General features: G+C 55.4%; 1 protein-coding gene across 2 annotated transcripts; it reads left to right on the top strand.

Annotated features, from left to right (window-relative positions):
• The first annotated feature begins 64 nt into the window (after positions 1–64).
• Positions 65–8,147, top strand: LOC140845717 (ral-GDS-related protein-like). 2 transcript variants are annotated; one of them, XM_073220543.1, is made up of 3 exons: positions 65–5,713; positions 6,464–6,676; positions 7,021–8,147. In XM_073220543.1, the coding sequence occupies exons 1-3, from the start codon at positions 5,432–5,434 to the stop codon at positions 7,177–7,179; spliced, it is 654 nt and encodes a 217-aa protein (XP_073076644.1). In that variant the 5' UTR covers positions 65–5,431; the 3' UTR covers positions 7,180–8,147. The 2 variants fall into 2 exon arrangements, with proteins under 2 accessions (XP_073076644.1, XP_073076643.1); XM_073220542.1 differs by having other exon boundaries at positions 6,464–8,147.
• The last annotated feature ends 10,368 nt before the right edge of the window (positions 8,148–18,515 follow it).

Genomic DNA, 18,515 nt, shown 5'->3' with positions numbered 1-18,515 from the left:
CTGGCCACAGGAGCTCTTTTCTCCGACTTTCTCTCTAAATAAAAGCCTCCCTGGCTTTCTTTCCTACCTTGATCAGTGTTTGCCAAGTTCAGTCTTTGACTCTGGGAACAAGAACCCCGGTATCATTTTAGTCTTTTAAAATTCCCCGTTCTGCCCCCTCATTGTTTCTGTGTCCCATCAAGTATTTTATCAGACCTGTCCTGTTTTATATTCCTGTGAATTACTTCCCTTTCCCCTTGAAGTCGCAGACCCTCACCCCTTCTCCTTGGTTCAGGATGACACACAGACCTCATTCTCCCCACGTAACCCCAGGGAGGGGAGATCCCAGGGCAAAACACATTTGCAAGCCAAATCAGGCAAAGGGAGAAATAGTGTTCAAAAGCCGTTTATTGCCTACAAGCAGTCGCCCTGCGTCTCCCTCCCTCTCTCTCCTGCTGCAGTGGAAGAGAGCCAATACTCCCACCAAGCTCTCCGGTCCAGGGAAGCCCTCGCTCGCCCATGGAGACGGAATACCTCTCTCCACCCCTTGGGAACCCCTGTGGATGCGGACACGCACTAAAGCCAGCCCAAGAGAGTCGGCAAATACTGCAATTTTACCCACACCCTGTCTGTGGAACAGATGTCTATGGCTTCCCTGGATGTACTTGACTAAATTTTGTTACTTTTCCTCCTGTTCATCTGTTTCCTGTCAATCTGTTTCTTACTCCAGCTAAGGGAACCTCAGGGAGAGGAGAAATTCTTCCTGCCACCACCGGTCAAGTAGCTGTTTACCAAGGGCTGAACCAGGACCTCCACCTTTTTGTTGGAAGGAGCAGGATCGTGTGGAGAAAATGGAAATTATAGCCAGGCTTCTTGCCTGGGTGTCACACGTTGTAGACCTGAAGGGCCTGTTAGCACGTCTATGGGATGTTCACAGAGAGGCTGGTCAGTCTTTGGAGTGTTAGGCAGAAAGTCAGCTATGAGCGGGATGAGAGGGAATTAAGGCCAGTAAAGCCCACTAAAAAAGGGACTCAAAGAGCATTCTGTCCCAGGGGCTGAGGAGGAGCAGAAAAGAAAAACAAAACGCTAGGGAAGTGGCGCAGGAATGTCTGCTTTGGACCCTTGCAAGCAGCTACTTCATGTGTCTGCACCCCAGCCTCTCTCCTACCATTTCCCCTTGAAAAGCCCTGACCCCTTGCGTGTCAGGAGGACGGCGGTTCTCTAAGGCAGGAGCCTGCCACTCCCTTATTTGCTAGCAAGTCAATAAACTATTCTTTCCTTTCCTCAAAACCTTGTCACTGTGTTTTGTGATTTGACCTCAGGGACGAGGACCGGGTCTTGGTATCACGAGCAGCACCCCCGACCCCGACCAAGTGCCCGCAGGGCCGCTCCCTCAGTGTCAGAGGCCACAGGGCCGAGCTGTCAGGGACGCAGAGCTCCCGGCTTCCTCCTTGCTAGCCACAGGGGACTGTGCCGGCCAGGAGTGCCTGCTGTGTGGCGGGTCAAGCACAAGCCTCTAGAACTCCCTGTAAAGTATACATTGAAAGCAGTACTGCCTTCCAGGAGAGCTTACAGACTGGAGTGACCACCAAGGCCTTGGAAGATGTCGGGTGGTGATTTCCACAGACCCTTATTGAAGTCACTCACTTGGCCTACTCAGAAAAAGGATGAATCTTGGAGATGACAGTGCATGATGGTCACCGTCATCGGAGTGTCTCAGATTGCAGTCACTGCTGCACATGGGGCTTCATCACTTGGTCCCCAAGCACCCAGTGTGTAAGTATTGGTCAGGAAAATGCTCTTTGTTCTCCTCCTGTGAGTAAAGACCAGCAGGGCAGTTATCTTTGAGCCGGCAAGGAGAGAAAACTATCTCAGAGGTATGTCCAATCTCCAGACTTAGGTTGTCCCTTAGTTCGAAGGAACCTTCCTGTTCTTTTCCTTCCAGAAGCCGTCACACTGGCCAATCCCATTGATGGCACTACGCCCACTGGACCCAGGGATCAGGAAGTACAACTTGTCTAAGCACCCTGATAGAGCAGTCACGGGTCAGAAGGTGGGAAATAAATGCAACACAAATTCAGGGGCCTTTCATCTTCGAGAAGTTTCTACAAGTCTATTGTGTGGGCATGCCTACCTCTCCTAAGGTGATGAATGAGGTGCTGTACCTGGACTCTCCTCCACCCCCCACACACAAAGGGCACAGCAGCCTGGTAGACCAACTTGCATTTCAGAGGCAGCAGAGACCTCATTTCCAGTGTGCTACTCTGACCCATTTACTGATTGGTCTGAAAAGCACCTAGTCTGAGAGCAGCCTGGACCTTTGGAAGGTGGATGCCAGTAGATGGCAACACCTGGAACGCCTTTCATTGCTGCACCTTAGAGGTGCACCCCTGAAAACGGCCTACCGGGGGACTGACCTGCCCAAGATCACAAGGCCTGAACCCAAGCCTGACTTGCGTGGTGTTCCACGCCCCGTGCCAAGCCTGGTTGGCATTCTGCCATCTCCGAGTCTGTGCATTAGACACACGTGACACCAGCCCCCAGGAGCTGGACGGTCATCCATATATCCCTGGGGATGTCCCTAGGGAGGAATGTCTGGCGTGACCCTGCCTGTGCAGGTTGGGACGTTGGGCACCTCCTGGGAGATACTGTGGCCTCAGCGGGACAGGGAACTGGGGAGAAAAAGAGGCCTGAACTCAGCTGGACTCCTCAGAGCTGGGACCCTGGTGACACTGCCAAAGAGTGAGGGGAGGGCTCTTGTGGAGATCTGTGCAGTCGTGCTGGGCAAGGGCCAGGAGGGTGGGCAGTCAGCAGCCCAGAGGGGCATGTGGGCGTGTCTGAATGCAAGGAGGGGCCCCGGAAAAGGACCCTTGAAGAAGTGATGTCACTGAAGACACGCCCAGTAGAACCTGAATTGTGACCCGGACGGAACCCAGATCCTGGCCGCAGACCCCAGTCCTGCTCACTTGACCGGAGGCGCTCGACAGAGCAACATGCGGTCTTGTTGTGCGGAGCCTTCTGAAGGCGTGGGAGTCAGGGAAGCCGAGACGGAGAGTCCTGCTGCTCGCTGTGGGCGCTGGCTCAGTGACCTCCTCCACCGCCTCTGTCCATGTCTCCCGAGGAGCCCCGAGGTAACATAGGGTGGCCCAGAGCGGGCCCCTCCAGGGCCAGGCCACAGCGTGACCCATCCCGGGCTGAGCTTCCAATGGCTCTTCCTGTGTATGTGTGTGTGTTGGGCGTGGGGCATGGGTGGGACTGAAGGTTGGGGATGAGAGGGGCCGTTCCTGGGTGGCAGCATGTTCTGAGTTGGTGGACCCCTAGCAGGGCAGTCAATATCACAGCTCTGGTCTCAGCATTCATGACATGGAGGTGAGTGTTGGGACCAGGTACTTCCACGCACATGTTAATCCTGAGCCCGGGGGTGTCCTCTCCTTCCCTCAGGGACTGGATGTCTAGGCAGATGGCCCCGTGTGCCTGATCTCGGGGGCATGGTTTGGGGCCCACACTGGCGCCTGCGGGGAGGTCCGCGCAGCCCCAGGTGCCTCCTCCGCAGCTATGAGGGGCCAGCTTTGCAGAGCTCCACTCTGGGGTGCGACGTGGAGCTGGTGGATGAATTCACCTACTCCATCTCCCTGGACCCGGGGCAGGCTGTCTACACCCAGGACCCTGTTCCAAACCTGGCAACCTGCCAGGGCCCTCCCAGGGCTGCCCCATGAGAGTGGCCGACAGGCCCACTCCAGAGGGCCTGGAACCTCGTCCCTGGGGGCACCCCGTGCTTCTCATTGCTCGCACCGCAGGGGGCTGGAGGCTCTCGGGTGAGCTGCGAACCTCCCTCATCCTGGTGGTGCCTGGGTTTCCCACTGACTATATCCCTGCTGCCCCCCTCAGCCTGAATATGAGTCAACTATTCATGGGACTAAGGTCCCCAAAGTCAGGGATCCCTGGACACGCGTGAGAAGGAAGTGGAGAAAGCGCTCGGCACGAGTGGGACCAGCTCCAAACACCAGCCAGAGTGCTCCCGAGGCTACACTCCTTCCCGACCATGCTGACCACCCTACCACAGGCCAGCGGCTCCCCTGGTGAGTACCCAACCCCCTCCTCAGCACAGTCTGGCCTCTGCCCACAGTCCGTTCTGTGTCTTGAGCGTGCCCACATGTGTCTGAGCCATGGTGTGTTCCTCTGACAGGTAGAGTGGCTGGTGATCAGCCTGTTAGGGTGCCCATGGGGAACATGGGAGGAGCGTTAGAGGGGCTCCCCAGGCACTAGGTGCTGCAGAAAGGACTGCCGGCCAAGCTGGGCCACTTCGGGGCTATTACTTCTCTGTACCTGACGAAAAGCTTTCGGCGTCACCCGTCAGTGGCCTCGATTTGGAAAAGCACAAGGAAAGCAGCCTTGGGAGCAGAGGCTCGCGATTCCCTCTGTCTGGGCCCGGTCTTGTCCTCACTGAGTTCACATGAGGGGCCTCTGGGGACAGCAGAGGGGTACCTGGACAGGTTCTGCGGGGACTTCCTTCAGCAACAATAGGTGTGCAGCACCCATTTGGTGCAGGCCCTTTGGGCACACTTAGCATAACTGTGTGAAGGAAGCAGACACAATACTGGGACCCTGTTCCGGGGGGAGTCGGGAAGTCACTTGAGGTGTAATCCGCAGGTCATGGCCGGGGAGCGCCATGGGCGATGCCCTCACGGATTCCTCATGTGATGGGGGGCATGACGAGGGCCCAGAGAATGAACTGAGAATGTGAGTTTTCACCACGCCCAGAGGGGGCACCGCCCGTGTGCACAGAATGGGGGGAGGAGGCGTTTGGGGCTTGGGGCAGGGGGCGCCCAGCAGAGCCCAGCAGGTCACCCATCTTTGGATTCCCACGGGCCGGCTGACGACTGGGGACTTCCTACTCGGGAGGACGGGAGAGGATGGGGACCCAGGACAGACACGCAGGGTCAGGAAGGGGGGTGGCAGGTGCCTGGGCAGGCAGGGGAGGGCAGAGCGGCTGGAAACACCAGCCTTCTCACTCTGCCACCCACCTGCCTTATCGCAGCCCGAGGACAGGACTGGCTAGGCGCCTTCCCTGGGAGCCCGAGAGTGCGCCCGCGGTCCACCATGACAGCCAGCCTTCATCCACCCTGGAGGGCCAAGTTCTCCACCATTTGGTCCAGGAGGAGCACCTGGGGCCCACAGTGGCAGAGCTGGAAGGTGAGGGGCTGCAGCCAGGGGACCTTCTAACGTGGGCTTCCCTTCAAAGCCATGAGGGCTTTTCTGTCATTGTGGGGCGTGGGGAATCAGGCCCGGAGTGACCCTTTCTCTGTGTCCTGCTCCAGCACTACGTCAGAATAAACAGAGATGGCGCTGCCGGTACCTGTCGTGCCAGCTGTATCTACAGCCACTTAAGGAGCTCCCTGAGACCCCTGTGCTGGAGCTACACCCGGCGTCACCTGCTTCGGTCCCTGCAGAGATGGAGGACGTCCCAGCAGTGTCCTCAGTCCCGGTGCTAGCTGTGAGCACCGGGGACATCCCAGGAGTGGTCTCAGGCCCCGAGCTGGAGCCCCTTGAGCCCTCAGGCCCGGGGCTCAGGGCACCTGCAGGAATGGCACCAGGCCTGATAGAGCCAGAGGCAGACCCGGAGCCCACCAGCCCCTGTGCCGCGAGCACCCCCTGTGCCGTGAGGGAGGAGCCGCCCACCATCCTGCAGTTCACCCCCCGCCTGGTGGCTGAGCAGCTGACCCTGATGTGTGCGGTGAGCAGAGCGGGCTCTCGGGGTCGGGGCTGGGCCTTCCCTGTGTCACGGGCTGCCCGAGACCTGCCCTCCCCTGACGTGGACTCCTGTGATCTGGGCCCACGTCCCAGCTTCCGCACGACTCACCCTGTGCCCTGAGAGACCCTCCCCACGCCCAAGACTGCACTGAGCACAGGGGGACGGTAGGGCTGGCCCGTAGGGGTCCTTGCCGACCAACGAGGAGTGGAGGGAAGGTGGGCAGGGCCTGGCTGGGCTGGGAGGGGCAGGGCAGGGGAGGGGTGTTCAGGGAGGTGCTGCCAGGGCCTGAGGTCCTCCGGCCATTGGCCTGGCAGTCCTCCACAGCCTCGGCACTTCAGAGGCCCCTGCCATGGACCTGACGGCGTGGGAGACACAGACACCACCAAAGGCCCTGGGTGCAATCGTTTTGGGGAAACTACACCTGAGTGGGTACCGGGATCCACGGGGTGGCAGAATGGGAGGTAGATCCCCCAGGATGGCAGGGTGAGCTGCCTTGTGCTGCAGGGAGGAGGTGAGCGAGGGTGCCTGCGAGCAGAGCCCCTCCGTTCCCCACCACTGTGGGGCCATGTGCATCCGGTCCTGGGCGACTCAGTGGACGGGCTGCAAAGCCCGGATGGCCACAAGGCTCACAGCACACCCCCAGCTGCCTGGGCTCCAGCTCTGAACGGTCACCCTGCCTGGGCATGGGGGCACGAGGGGCACACCTGGATGACACACACTTGTCATCCCTAGGAGCTGTTCACCAAGCTGACATATTCTGAATGGAAGGCCAACCTTTGGCACCAGGCACCGACAAGAACCATTGAGCACCTAGCCCCCACCATCCATCAGATCAGGCAATCTGGTGCCACAGCTAACGTGGTCACCTCCTCCTGCCTTGGGGCCCCGAGCATGACGGACCGGGACAGGGCCCGAGTGGTGGAGTTCTGGATCTGGGTGGCCAAGGTGAGTCATGGGACAGCCCCTGGGGTCCATCCTGGCATCTTGGGACCGGCTCCCCTCCTTGGTCTGCTGTCAGGATGGGTGCCTGGGGCTGCCTACACAGTATCTGGGCCCCTCCTGCCTGGGGAATGTGGACCTGGACCCACAGGCCCCAGGGGGCGGGGGGCAGGGACAGTCATCCCTGGCCCCTTCCTTGGGTTGAGCTACAGTCCTCCACCCAGGAGGGCTGCTCAGCAGGTACCAGGTGTGCTGCGCTCCCTGGGTGTCTGTCTCCTTAAGGACAGGAATTCATGGGGGGACAGAAGCAGAGAAGCAGGCCATGCGCTCAGCTCTGTCTTCCCTCCCAGGAGTGTCTGGCCCTCAGGAACTTTGCTGCCCTACATGCCATTCTCTTGGCCCTGCAGTGCCCTGCTATTCGTCGTCTGGAGAGCACCTGGAGACATGTGTCCTGGTGGGTAGTCCTGTACCAGGGACCAGGGTACCTGAGGGGACAGGGATACCCCTAGGTCTGGGAGTGTCCCCTCAGTCGGCTGGGACCTCCTGGGAGGCGGCAGAGCCTAGGGACAGGGATGGCGGGCACTTGGGGCCCCCTGTGGGTTAGGTCAGCGATACCCCTGGAGGAATCAGTTCCCCGCAATGTCAGGTGTGGGGTGAAGCCAACTGGAGACCTCGAGCATGCGTTCTGCAGCAGGAGGTCTCTGCCCCAAGGACAGCGACCTGGCCCAAAGCAGATTCGCCCCTGGGAGAACTGGGAATGGAGGCCCCGGGTGGAAACAGCAGCCCCCTCCCCAGGCCACGGAGTCCCCAGGGCTCAGGGCCGTGCTGGAAAGCCTCCTGCAGGCTAGTGGGTCTCGTGGATGCCCCAGGAAAAGGGGTCTGCCCCCAAACTCTCCTTCTGGCCATGTTTCTCCCTGCTCCTGTCCCCTCCCCGTAGGAAGAGCTCCTGGATCTACAAAAAACTTAAAAACACGGACAAGGGGGTTAACAGGAAGCAGCACCTCAAGGTAAGTGGGGGCTGGGGGTCTGGAAGGGACGGGTCCATGGGGCAAGTCCTCTGCCGTGCTGTGGCCCAGCCTTGGGGCAGACTTGAGGTGTGCGCGGTGGGAGGGGGAGCTGATGGGGGAAGTAGGGTCCCCCAGGCCCCTAAGGCCCTCGTCTTTCTCCCTCCCTGGCCCCACTTGACTGGGGTCCTGGCATCCAGTGAGGACCCAGAGGACAGGCCCCTGGTCAGGGCTGGGGCTGGCGCGGGGTCGGCAGCAGGGGTGGGGCCCGTGACTGAGCAAGGTCGGCCTCTCCCTGGATCCTCTGAGACCGTTATCCTGGGGTGCGGACCTGCCAGGTGGGCAGGGTCCAGGGAGCACAAGACGGGCTTCAGCTTTGTGCACCCCACCTGCTTGTGTGAGGGGAGTCATGCTGATAGCCAGGAGACACTGAGACCTAAGGGCACCCTGGGAGGCAGGGAACTCTCCTGACACTCGGCAGGTGAGGAAGCCCCTTGGGGCATCCAGATGCCTTCTGAGGACACCTGTGATTATGGGTAAGTTCTGGAGCTGCGATTGGCCTACACTGAGAGCCTGCTGGAGGTGGGGACAGCATAGCTGCCAGGGGGCTCAGGCAAAGCATCCACCCACCACGGTCTGCTTGTGGGAGGCATGTGGGAGGGGAGCACGAGCACCTGAGTGTCCGGGGCCTTGCAGGAGGCGACAGCCACCATGATGCAACAGCTGTGGGCCCCCAAGGGATCCCAGGATATGAAGAAGCAGGTGAGAGTGGCGTGGCGCGTGTCACGGGCGGTGGGGGTGACCCTGCACCTGCTCCTGGTCCCACCAGCTCTGAACTGCCAGCTCTGGTGTGACCAGGAGGGCGAGAGCAGCTGGGTACAGGGGGAAGGTGGAGGACAGGTGGAGGGACCACAGGTCCTGGGATTGGCCAAAAGCCAGCCCTGGGAGTGCCCGGGAGGGTACAGCAGGGTGAAGGGAGGGGAGGGAGGCAGCACAGGGTGGTCCACAGGAGATGGGGGCTGCGGGTATGGGGTTCAGGGGAGGCCCTGTGGGATTCCCTGGTGCAGGTGGGGACTCATCAACTCCCCACCCCGGTGGCACAGGGCATGGTCCCGTTCCTCGGAGTGTTTCTGGATGACCTGCTCGCAGACAAACTCCTGAAACATAGGGAAAACGTGAGTGAACCAGCAGGGCACAGGGGGTCAGGATAGTCAGCATTAGAGAGGAGACAGCGCCCACTGAGCCTGGACGTCACAGCACCAGCCTCACCAACCTCCTTAGTGCCCCCAACTCTACCCCAGGAGCTGGGCTTCTTGGAGAGGGATGGAGTCAAGAACCCATGGGCAGGACCCTGTCTGGCACATCCCCTGGGTTTAACGTATCTTCACACAGTTGAGACATGCAGAGCTGAGGACACTAAAGGCTTTGTCAGGTGGGGGGTGGGGGTGGCATCAAGGACACCTTCCTGGAGGAGGAGCTGGAGACCCAATACAAGGAACAGGCAGGGTTGGTTGGCATTGGAGTAAAGGCAGATTCCAGTGAGCAAAGATCCAGGACCATCCCAGTGACCACTCCTCACCCCCCTCCTTGTCTACATCCTGTACTTCCTCTGCCACAGGTCACTGACATCCTAGATGAGATCATGGCATACAAGGGTGTGGCCACGCTGTATGACCTGGATCCCGAGAAGCGCTTCCTGTCCTTTTTCCGGTCCGTGGAGCCCCTGGATGAGCAGCAGAGGTGAGGCCGGCAGGAGTCAGGCGTGGGCTGCAGCTGCCCGCAGGCTCTGGGAGAAGGTACCCTGACGTGTGCCTCCAGGGGCTCACAGGTGTCCTTCTGTTCCGCAGCTACAACCTGTCCTGCGAGCTGGAGCCAGAGGGCCAGAGGGCCGGCAGAAAGTGGCTGTTGCAGTTCTTCAAGTCCGACAAGATTTAACCTTCCTGACCAGGGCCAGGTGAGTTTCCGTGCAGGGGTGATCGGCAGGGGGTGGGCTGCTCCACAGCCTCAGGGAAGCTTCTGGCCACATGGGGTGTGGGGGCGTCCTAAAGACAGGTGGGCCTGTGATCCCAGCTGCACGACAGACCAGTCCTGTCAGACTGAAGGGTGGTTCCCCTCCCCCTCTGGGACTCAGCCTCCTCCTCTGTGAGTAGGGAACGCCCAGGACGCTTCCCGAGACACGGACACCCCGGAGGCTGGTGATTGACAGGACCCTTCGTACAGGGCCAGAAGCCCAGAGGGCAGTGGGGACGGGATGGAAGCAGGATAACGGGGGGAACCCGGGATAACCTGCCTCTTCTGTTCACCTGTGTGGCCCTGCAGCTGCCGTCCTCTTCCTCCCCCTCCTCATCCTCAGCCTCTGCTGCGGCAGGTCCTCTGGCACCTCCTCCATCAGTCGGCAGACCCGGGCAGCTCCCCAGGCTGCCGCAGCACCCTCAAGGACCTGTACGTAGCTGCAGCCAATCTGGCCTCCTTCGTGCTGGGTCGTCCCCTCTGATCGTGGCCCGTTGGACAGAGGCGAGCTGCCCCACCACGCGGAGGGTGTTACCAATTGTGCACGTGGCCTCCCGTATTGTCAATACCACCTGCTGCCTGGGTGCCATCAGCCACCGAGTTGTAGCCACACGGTTCCAGGAAAAGTTGGGGCCGTCCTCACCAGGCCTGGACATTCCTGGGATGGACACAGACACGGCGCAGTGCTGCGCGGAACCACGACCTCCTGGGTGCCCAGAGGAGCCATCTGAGGATGCAGGGGTGGACAGCGGTCACAGGTTCCCAGGGGTGGCCCTGAGCAACTTCCACCCCTCATCCCTAAGAAACAGCCTCCCTGGGGATAAAAGACGGCGGGGTGAGAGGTGAGACAGAGACCTCCTCCCAAAACCACATATAATATGAAAATATAATTCATACAACACAGCCTGAAAGAATAACAGGAAAGAAGGCTACGCAGACTGCACACACCTAGAGAAAAGAGCAGACCTCGCGGAACAGGGTAAGGTTCCAGAGCTGTGACCCGGCGGGACTCGAGCCCTTCCCCAACCCCAGCGCATCGGCAGGAGTAAGAGACACACACCAGGGACGGGATGGACGCCTGGCACTGCTGAACACCCAGCTCTGGAGATCTGTTCGGAACACAAACCTACATTGCATGGTGCTCTGGTGATTAGCGGGGCTGGAATACCTGGAGAGATGGAGATTCCCGCTGCTTGTGGAGAACAGGGATTCATATCCGGCTGCTCTGGGCGGGCAGTCTCAAAAACTTCCTAAAACCAAGAGGGCTGCTGAAGGGGCAAGGATTGCACAGAGCTTACTGCTCAGGAGAAAGGACAGGTAGACAGAATTGGGTGGGTGCACTCTGCCCAGCAGGTTGGGAACTTAAAACGATCTTCAGGCGCTACATCCCTCTGGCTGGCCACGCAGCTCCGAGGACCCCCACGCTGATATGCAGCCTGCTGTGTCTTCCTCCTGGCTAGACTGTACCTGGCTCGCAAACCGCCTGCCCCTGCCCTGGCATCACGCCAACCAGACGGACGTCCCGCCTACTCCAGGTACAAACACAAAGCACAGAGGCTGACACCTGTGTGTGCGGCCACTGGTTCTGGCCGTGGAGAGAGGCACAGCAGCTGGGAAACAGGGAACAGCTCTGTCCTCCCCGAAGGCACCAGCACCACTCCCCTGCGACCCCCAGCACTTACAAACATGAAACCTCAAAAGAACCTCGTTCAAAGCAAACTCTAAACACTAGAGAAAGGATGGAGTGAGACTGAATTAATAAATCTTCCTGAAAGAGATTTCAAAGTAAAAATCATAAACATGTTCATGGAGGTACAGAAAAATATTCAAGAACTCAGCAACGAATTTAGGAAGGAGATCCAATCGCTCAAGAGCACAATAGAGGGTATTAAAAGCAGGTTGGATACGGTGGAGGAGATGATAAATCAAAGAGAAATTAGGGAAGGGAAATACAAAGAAGCTGAACAACAGAGAGAAAAAAGGATCTTCAGTAATGAGAAAATACTGAGAGAAATGTGTGACCAATCCAAATGGAACAATATTCATATTACAGGGGTAGTAGAAGAAGAAGAGAGAAAAATGGGTGGAAAGTGTCTTTCAGGAGGTAATTGCTGAAAGCTTCCCCAATCTCAGGAAGGACATAGTCTCTGAGGCCACGGAGGTGCACAGATCTCCCAACACAAGGGACCCAAGGAGGATAACACCAAGACATATAATAATTAAAATGGAAAAGATCAAGGATAACGACAGACTATTAAAAGCAGCCAGAGAGAGAAATTAGATCACATACAAAGGAAACCCCATCACGCTGTCATCAGACTTCTCAGCACAAACCTCACAGGCCAGAAGGGTGTGGCATGGTACATTTACTACAACGAAGCAGAAGGGCCTCGAACCAAGAATACTTTATCCAGCCAGATTATCATGTAAATTTGAGGGAGGGATTAAACAATTTCCGGATAAGAAAAACCTGAGAGAATTTAGCTCCCACAAACCATCCCTACAGTGTATTTTGGAGGGACTGCTACAGATGGAAGTGTTCTCAGGGTTAAATAACTGTCACCAGAGGTAATAAAAAGGGATGGACAGAGAGTCCAGAATATGATACATAACATATAAAGAATGGAGAAGAAAAAAAGGGAGGAAAAAAAGACCTTTATATTGTGTTTGTCATAGCACAATAAGTGAGGTAAGTTAGGCTCTTAGTAAGGAAGTTACCCTTGAACCTTTGGTAACCACGAATCAAAAGCTTGCAATGGCAATGAGGACATACCTACCGATAACCACCCTAAATGAAAATGGTCTCAATGCACCAATCAAAAGACACAGAGTCACTGAATGGATAAAAAAACAAGACCCAACTATATGCTGCCTACAAGAGACTCACTTCAAACCCAAAGACATACAAAGACTAAAAGTGAATGGATGGGAAAAGATATTTCAAGCAACCTATAGGGAGAAGAAAGCAGGGGTTGCAGTACTTTTATCAGACTGAATACACCTCAAAACAAAGAAAGCCACAAGAGACAAAGAGGGACATTGCGTGATGATAAAGGGGTCAATTCAACAAGAGGATATACGCATCATAAATATCTATGCACCCAACACAGTATCACTTACATATGTGAAACAAATACAGAATTCAAAGGGGAACTAGAATGCAATGCATTCACTATAGGAGACCTCAACAGTCCACTCACTCCAAGGAACAGATCCCCCAGACAGAATATAAGGAGACAGAGCCATGGAACAACACATTACAACAGATGGACCTACTGGACGTCTACAGAACTCTCCACCCAACAGCAACAGGATACACATTCTTCTCAAGTGCGGCACATGGAACATTTTCAAGAATAGATCATATACTCGGCCACAAAAAGAGCCTCAGGAAATTCAAAAAGATTGAAATTGTACCTCCCAGATTCTCACACAACAAGGGTATGAAACTAGAAATAAATTACGTAAAGAAAATGAAAAAGCCTACACACACATGGAGACTTAACAACATGCTTCTAAATAACCAACGGATCAATGACCAAATAAAAACAGAGATCAAGCAATATATGGAGACAAATGACAATAATTCAACAACACAAAACTTGTGGGACACAGACAAGGCGGTGTAAGAGGGAAGTACATGGCAATACAGGCCTACCTCAGGAAAAAAGAACAGTCCAATATGAACAGCTGAAACTCACCGTTAACCAAACTAGAAAAAGAAGAACAAATGAGGCCCAAAGTCAGTAGAGGGAGGGACATAATAAAGATTACAACAGAAATTAAATCGAGAAGAATAAAACAATAGAAAGAATCAATGAAAGCAGGAGCTGGCTCTTCGAGAACATAAGCAAACTAGATAAAACCCTAGCCAGACTTATCAAGAAAATAAGAGTCGACATGCATAAACAGAATCAAAAATGACAAAGGAAAAATCACTACGGACACCACAGAGATACAAAGAAGTACTAGAGAATACTATGAAAAATTATATGCTAACAAACTGGATAACCTAGGAGAAATGGACAACGTTCTCCAAAAGCACAACCTTCCAAGGCTGACCCAGAGAGAAACAGAAGATCTGAACAGACCAGTTACTGGCAACAAAACTGAATTTGTAATAATAAAAGTACCTCAGGACAAAACCCCCGGAATAGAGGGCTTCACCACTGAATTTTACCAAACATTTAGTGAAGAACTAATAATACCTATTTATTCTCCTCAAAGTCTTCCAAAATGTAGAAAAGGAAGGAATACTTCCAAACGCATTCTATGAGCCCAGCTGATGAACACAGATGCAAAAATTCTCAACGAAATACTAGCAAACCGACTGCAAAAATGCATCCAAAAGACCATCCATCATGATCAAGTAGGATTTATTGTGGGGAAGCAAGGATTGGTACAGTATTAGAAAACCCACCATCATCATCCATATCAACAGAAAGAAGGACAAAAACCAGATGATCATCTCCATGGATGCCAAGAAAGCATTTGACAAAATTCAACACCTATTCATGATAAAAACTCTCAACAAAATGTGCACAGAGGGCAAGCACCTCAACATAATAAAGGCCATAGATGACAAGCCCACAGCCAACATCATATTGACAGCGAGAAGCTGAGAGCCTTTCCTCTGAGATCTGAAACAAGACAGGGATGCCCACCCTCCCCACTTTTCATCAACACAGTACTGCAGGTCCTTGGCACAGCAATCAGAAAGCGCAAAGAAATAAAAGGCATGCAGATTGGTAAGGGAGTCAAACTGTCCCTGAATGCAGATGACATGATATAGTACATAAAAAACCCTAAAGAATCCGCTCCAACACTACGAGAACTAATACCTGAATTCAGCAAAGTAGCAGGATACAAAACTGGGAAGCACGGGGGAGGGCTGCTCTGGGCCCAGGCACGGGGCTCTGGGCACAGCCCGTCATCAGAACCCACAGAGAAGCCATGAGGCCGAAGCTGCCAGCACCATCCATGCCCGCAGCTGCTGCTCCAGGGGCAGGGACATCAGGAGCCTGTCCCATCCTCTGCTGCAGTGGGCAGATCCTCTGGGTGCCCAGTGTATGGACACAGCCCCGGCCCCTCCCTTCAGGGGAGGCCTGTTGCCCACCACTGAATTTTCATGTGAAATCTTCATAAGAGTGTATATCAATAATACCTTAATAATAATAAAAAAAAAAAAGAAATAGCCTCCCTGAGGGCAGTGTGATGTGGATGTTGTTCCTGGGGGTCACCCCTGTGCAGGTGGGATGCAGTCAGTGAGAGGACTGCCCCCACACTGCTCTTTCTTCTCAAAGCTCTGCCACACAGGCAGACATCGTGTGCCCCCCGACCCACCCCGGCCCTCAAACTCTCTGACGCAGGGGCGCCCTGACCTCCGCCAGGTTGCCCTTCATCCTCTGTCCTCCCCCATAAGGTGCTCAGGAAGAGCGGAGCGCTCTAAGCCCCAGGCGGGCACACCTTGGCAGCACTGGGGAGGGCTGCCCATAAAGAACCTGGGCCTTACTGCCTGTCACCTATAGATTATGATCAGACATGAAAATCTATTGATTAGAAGCCCCGGGGTGTCTCCTCACGTCTGGGACACCAATGCCCATGTAACCCAAGTAGATCCCAGGGCTGCAGGCCACCAGTCTAGCTGTGTCCCATTGATGAGACACAGCTGCCCCACACGTTCCAGAAATTCCGTTGCCAAAAACATTGAACTTGGACTCTGAATGCACCTTCAGGAGGTGCGTGCCTTCCATTGGGGGGGCTTTCTCTGAGCCCAATTTCTAGACGCTTCACAACTCACAGCACCCCCCAAAACTCCCCAGTACCCAGTCCTCCCCCATGGTGCCCCTCAGCCGCCCATCCCCAGGCCAGGCTGATATGAGGCCCCTGGTGTCCCCCTCCTGGGTCCTGGCTGAGTGGCCTGAAATCTGTGACAAATGGCTGGGGAGGCTGAGCGGAGGCACTTGGCTCTGATTCTCCCCACACGCTCCCCCAGGGCTCTCAGGATGTGTTCACCCTCCCAGGAGGGGAGGCCTGGCCTGGAGGGGAGTTCCAGGATCAGCACAAGCACCCCTTTGGGGGGCTCCAGGCTGGAGACAGTCTCCAGGCCTTATGATGCAGGTGGAGCCACAGATTGGGCACTGGGGAAGCGGGCGTGGGTCCTACTGACAACCTCAGGTGAACAGGTGACAGGAGGTAAAATCGGGACACCCAGGCCAACCTCCTTTCCCTGGTCCTGCCCACAGTACCCTCAGAGACATCTGCCTGCACGGTGGTCCCAGGGATGACCTCAGGCTCCCCAGCCACATAGGGAGGGAAGTATGGGCAGGAGGACGGCAGACGGGCCCCTAGCAAGGCAGGTGCCCAGGTCAGACCTGTCATCCTGCACGGCCCACCAGCCTCAACCTGACACAGAAGAGCTCTGGGCCCAGAAACAAAGCAGCAGCCCTGGGCCTGCTGGGTGGTCACTGGGCCAGCGGTCCGTCCTGCCCAGGGTCTGTGCGTTACAGCCTAGACCGCTGGTGCAGGGACACCAGGATCACACGGCGGCGTGGCCACCCTGACTGTGGGCTGCAGCCCACCTTCTCCACCCGGCGTGTGCTGGGGAGGTGCCTGGGCCCTCTGGTCCCTGGTGCGCTCCTCTGCACCCAGGCACGGGCTCTGGGGCATCCCCGTCTTCGGGCTCTTCAGAGAAGCTCATGCTGGTGTTCTTGTTCTCAGGCTCAGAGAATGAACTTTGCAAACACTCAAGGAAGGAGAGCATGGGCGAGGCTTCTATTTACAGATAACGCAGAGGACAGAGCTCCTGGCTTGTCCCTGCCCGGAGGGGACAAGAGAGCCCCGGGGTGATGCACTGTCTAGGGGATGTAGAGGCAGGTGAGAGACAAAGGGCCAGGGATGCAGACCTGCTGAATGGTCCCCAAATGCTTATCTTTGAAGACACACTTAACTTTCCTACTTGCCTACATTGCACATCATTTGGTTAGGGCTAGAGGAAGAAAAGCAGCATCTGGGTAGTTAAAGAAAATGAGCCGGGCCTTTGAGCAGGCTACGGTACATTTTACAACAGCCTCATTCAATGGACACAGTGAAGAAATGGGCGATGCTGCGGTCTTTTCGTATGTGGGGGATATTCAAACATTTCAGGCCAAGTCACTCCTGGCTTCTTAGTTTTATTTAATCTCACACAACAACGCTTATATTACTTCAGAGAATGAATGTGACTGACTTTGCTTAATTGTCTGATACGGAGTTTCAGTAGGGGTTTTATTCCGGAGGCCCTCACCCGGCTCTGTCTGCACCCACGGTCCCTGCCTCGCCAGCACTCAGGCCCCGTGGCTTCCCTCCCCAGCTGCCATTCCCTCCGAGTTCCTCCTCCAGGCTTCCCTTCCACACTCCTCAAGTTCTCTGCTCCCATGCTCGCACCCCTCTCCCCCCACCCTCCCAGCATTCCCCTTCCCCCACCCCTTCCCTGGGCTGGGACTCCTGTTAGGAGGGCTTGTGTGTTCTCCTGGGTTCTTGTCCCCTTGCCCCGCCGCAGCAAAGAACTGAGGGGCAGAGACACAGTAGTGAAGGAGAGTAAAGGTTTTATTTAAAGAGAAAAAGTGTGCCCTCAGAGAGAGGGGACTGTGGGCTACCTCAGAGAGAGGCACACTGAAAGGGTGAGGGTTCCCCGTTTTAAGGATTTTTCAGGAATATGACAGAGGGCTAGGGGTGTGGACTTGTTAAGTTGTCTCAAGATGAGACATGAAGTTTCTTATCAGTCCTCCGGGTAATTCTGCAAAATTAGCTTAACACAAGAAATGCACTGCTCGGATTCCCTCCACAATAGCAGCTTCCTGGTTGGGGAGCATATCAATTAAGACTGCCTTCCCTGCCTCCAAGGTGGGCTGAGTTACTGTATGTTCGCTGAAGAGTATGCTAAGTGTGGATAAAATGAAAATTCATGGGGCCAGGATTCTCACCTGGGCCTAGTCGGCTAGCTCACTACTCATGTGGGCAATCGGTTGCTGCTGACTCTATATAAAAGTGCTCCCACCCAGTGCTGTGGGTGACACGGTGACACGGCTGCGAGCCTGCAGGAGAGCAGAGCAGATGCTGGAGTGGTGGCAGCGCTGAGGTCAGAGGCCTAGAGGATGTCTGCAGGACGGCTGTGCAGGCAGAGAGGCCCAGGGGCAGAGACCGGCTTGCTGCATGCAGACTCGCTCTCATTGGATGGCATGTTAGGGATTGACCTGCCACGGTGGAAATAAAGTTGGGTATAGCCCTTCCACCCCGAGAGCGGTTTACTGTCATTGCTTTGATCACATTGAATCCATAGCGAACTTGCCCGGGGTTGAAATCGATCGGCAGGACATTAAAACTCTTACTTCTTCACTTCCTGGGCTTTGAAATGCAATCTTAGCTTTAAGATCGACTCTCTCCTGTCTTACTGTGCTGCGATGGCTGGGCTGGCGTGCTACGTGAAATGTCCAGTCCGAAAATTACTTGCATATACGGGGATGGAGGAGGAGAAAGAGCACATAGGTACAGGTAAAAAAATAAGCTGGGCCTTTAAGCAGGCTACGTGAGTCTCACCATGACATGATTCACTAAACACAATCAAGACAAGGGTGTGCCGAGAGACCTTCCTTTGTCTGGGGAATACTCAAGCATTCCAGGCCAGTTACTCCTGGCTTCTGGAACTTTAAGTGATCTCACTGAAGAATGCCTATATTCTTAGTTTGCTATTTTTACCCTAGAGAAGGCACAAGCACAAGGTGCCAAAGAGCCCCGTGCACCTTATTAAGAAGTGCAGACTCTATTTCATTGGCCATACAGGGTCAGAGAAG

This window comes from Manis javanica, chromosome 13 (genome assembly GCF_040802235.1).
Source record: "Manis javanica isolate MJ-LG chromosome 13, MJ_LKY, whole genome shotgun sequence".
NCBI classification, from domain to species: Eukaryota; Metazoa; Chordata; class Mammalia; order Pholidota; family Manidae; genus Manis; species Manis javanica.
The sequence above is the reverse complement of the archived record's forward strand: the minus strand, read 5'-3'. Positions and strand labels throughout refer to the sequence as shown.

What these genes read in the sequence shown, in the direction of transcription:
- LOC140845717 (XM_073220542.1), top strand. Translation starts at nt 5,432, where the DNA reads ATGGAGGACGTCCCAGCAGTGTCCTCAGTCCCGGTGCTAGCTGTGAGC. An exon ending in AGCTGACCCTGATGTGTGCG is followed by an intron (nt 5,714 to 6,463) that starts GTGAGCAGAGCG and finishes TGTCATCCCTAG; the next exon opens with GAGCTGTTCACCAAGCTGAC.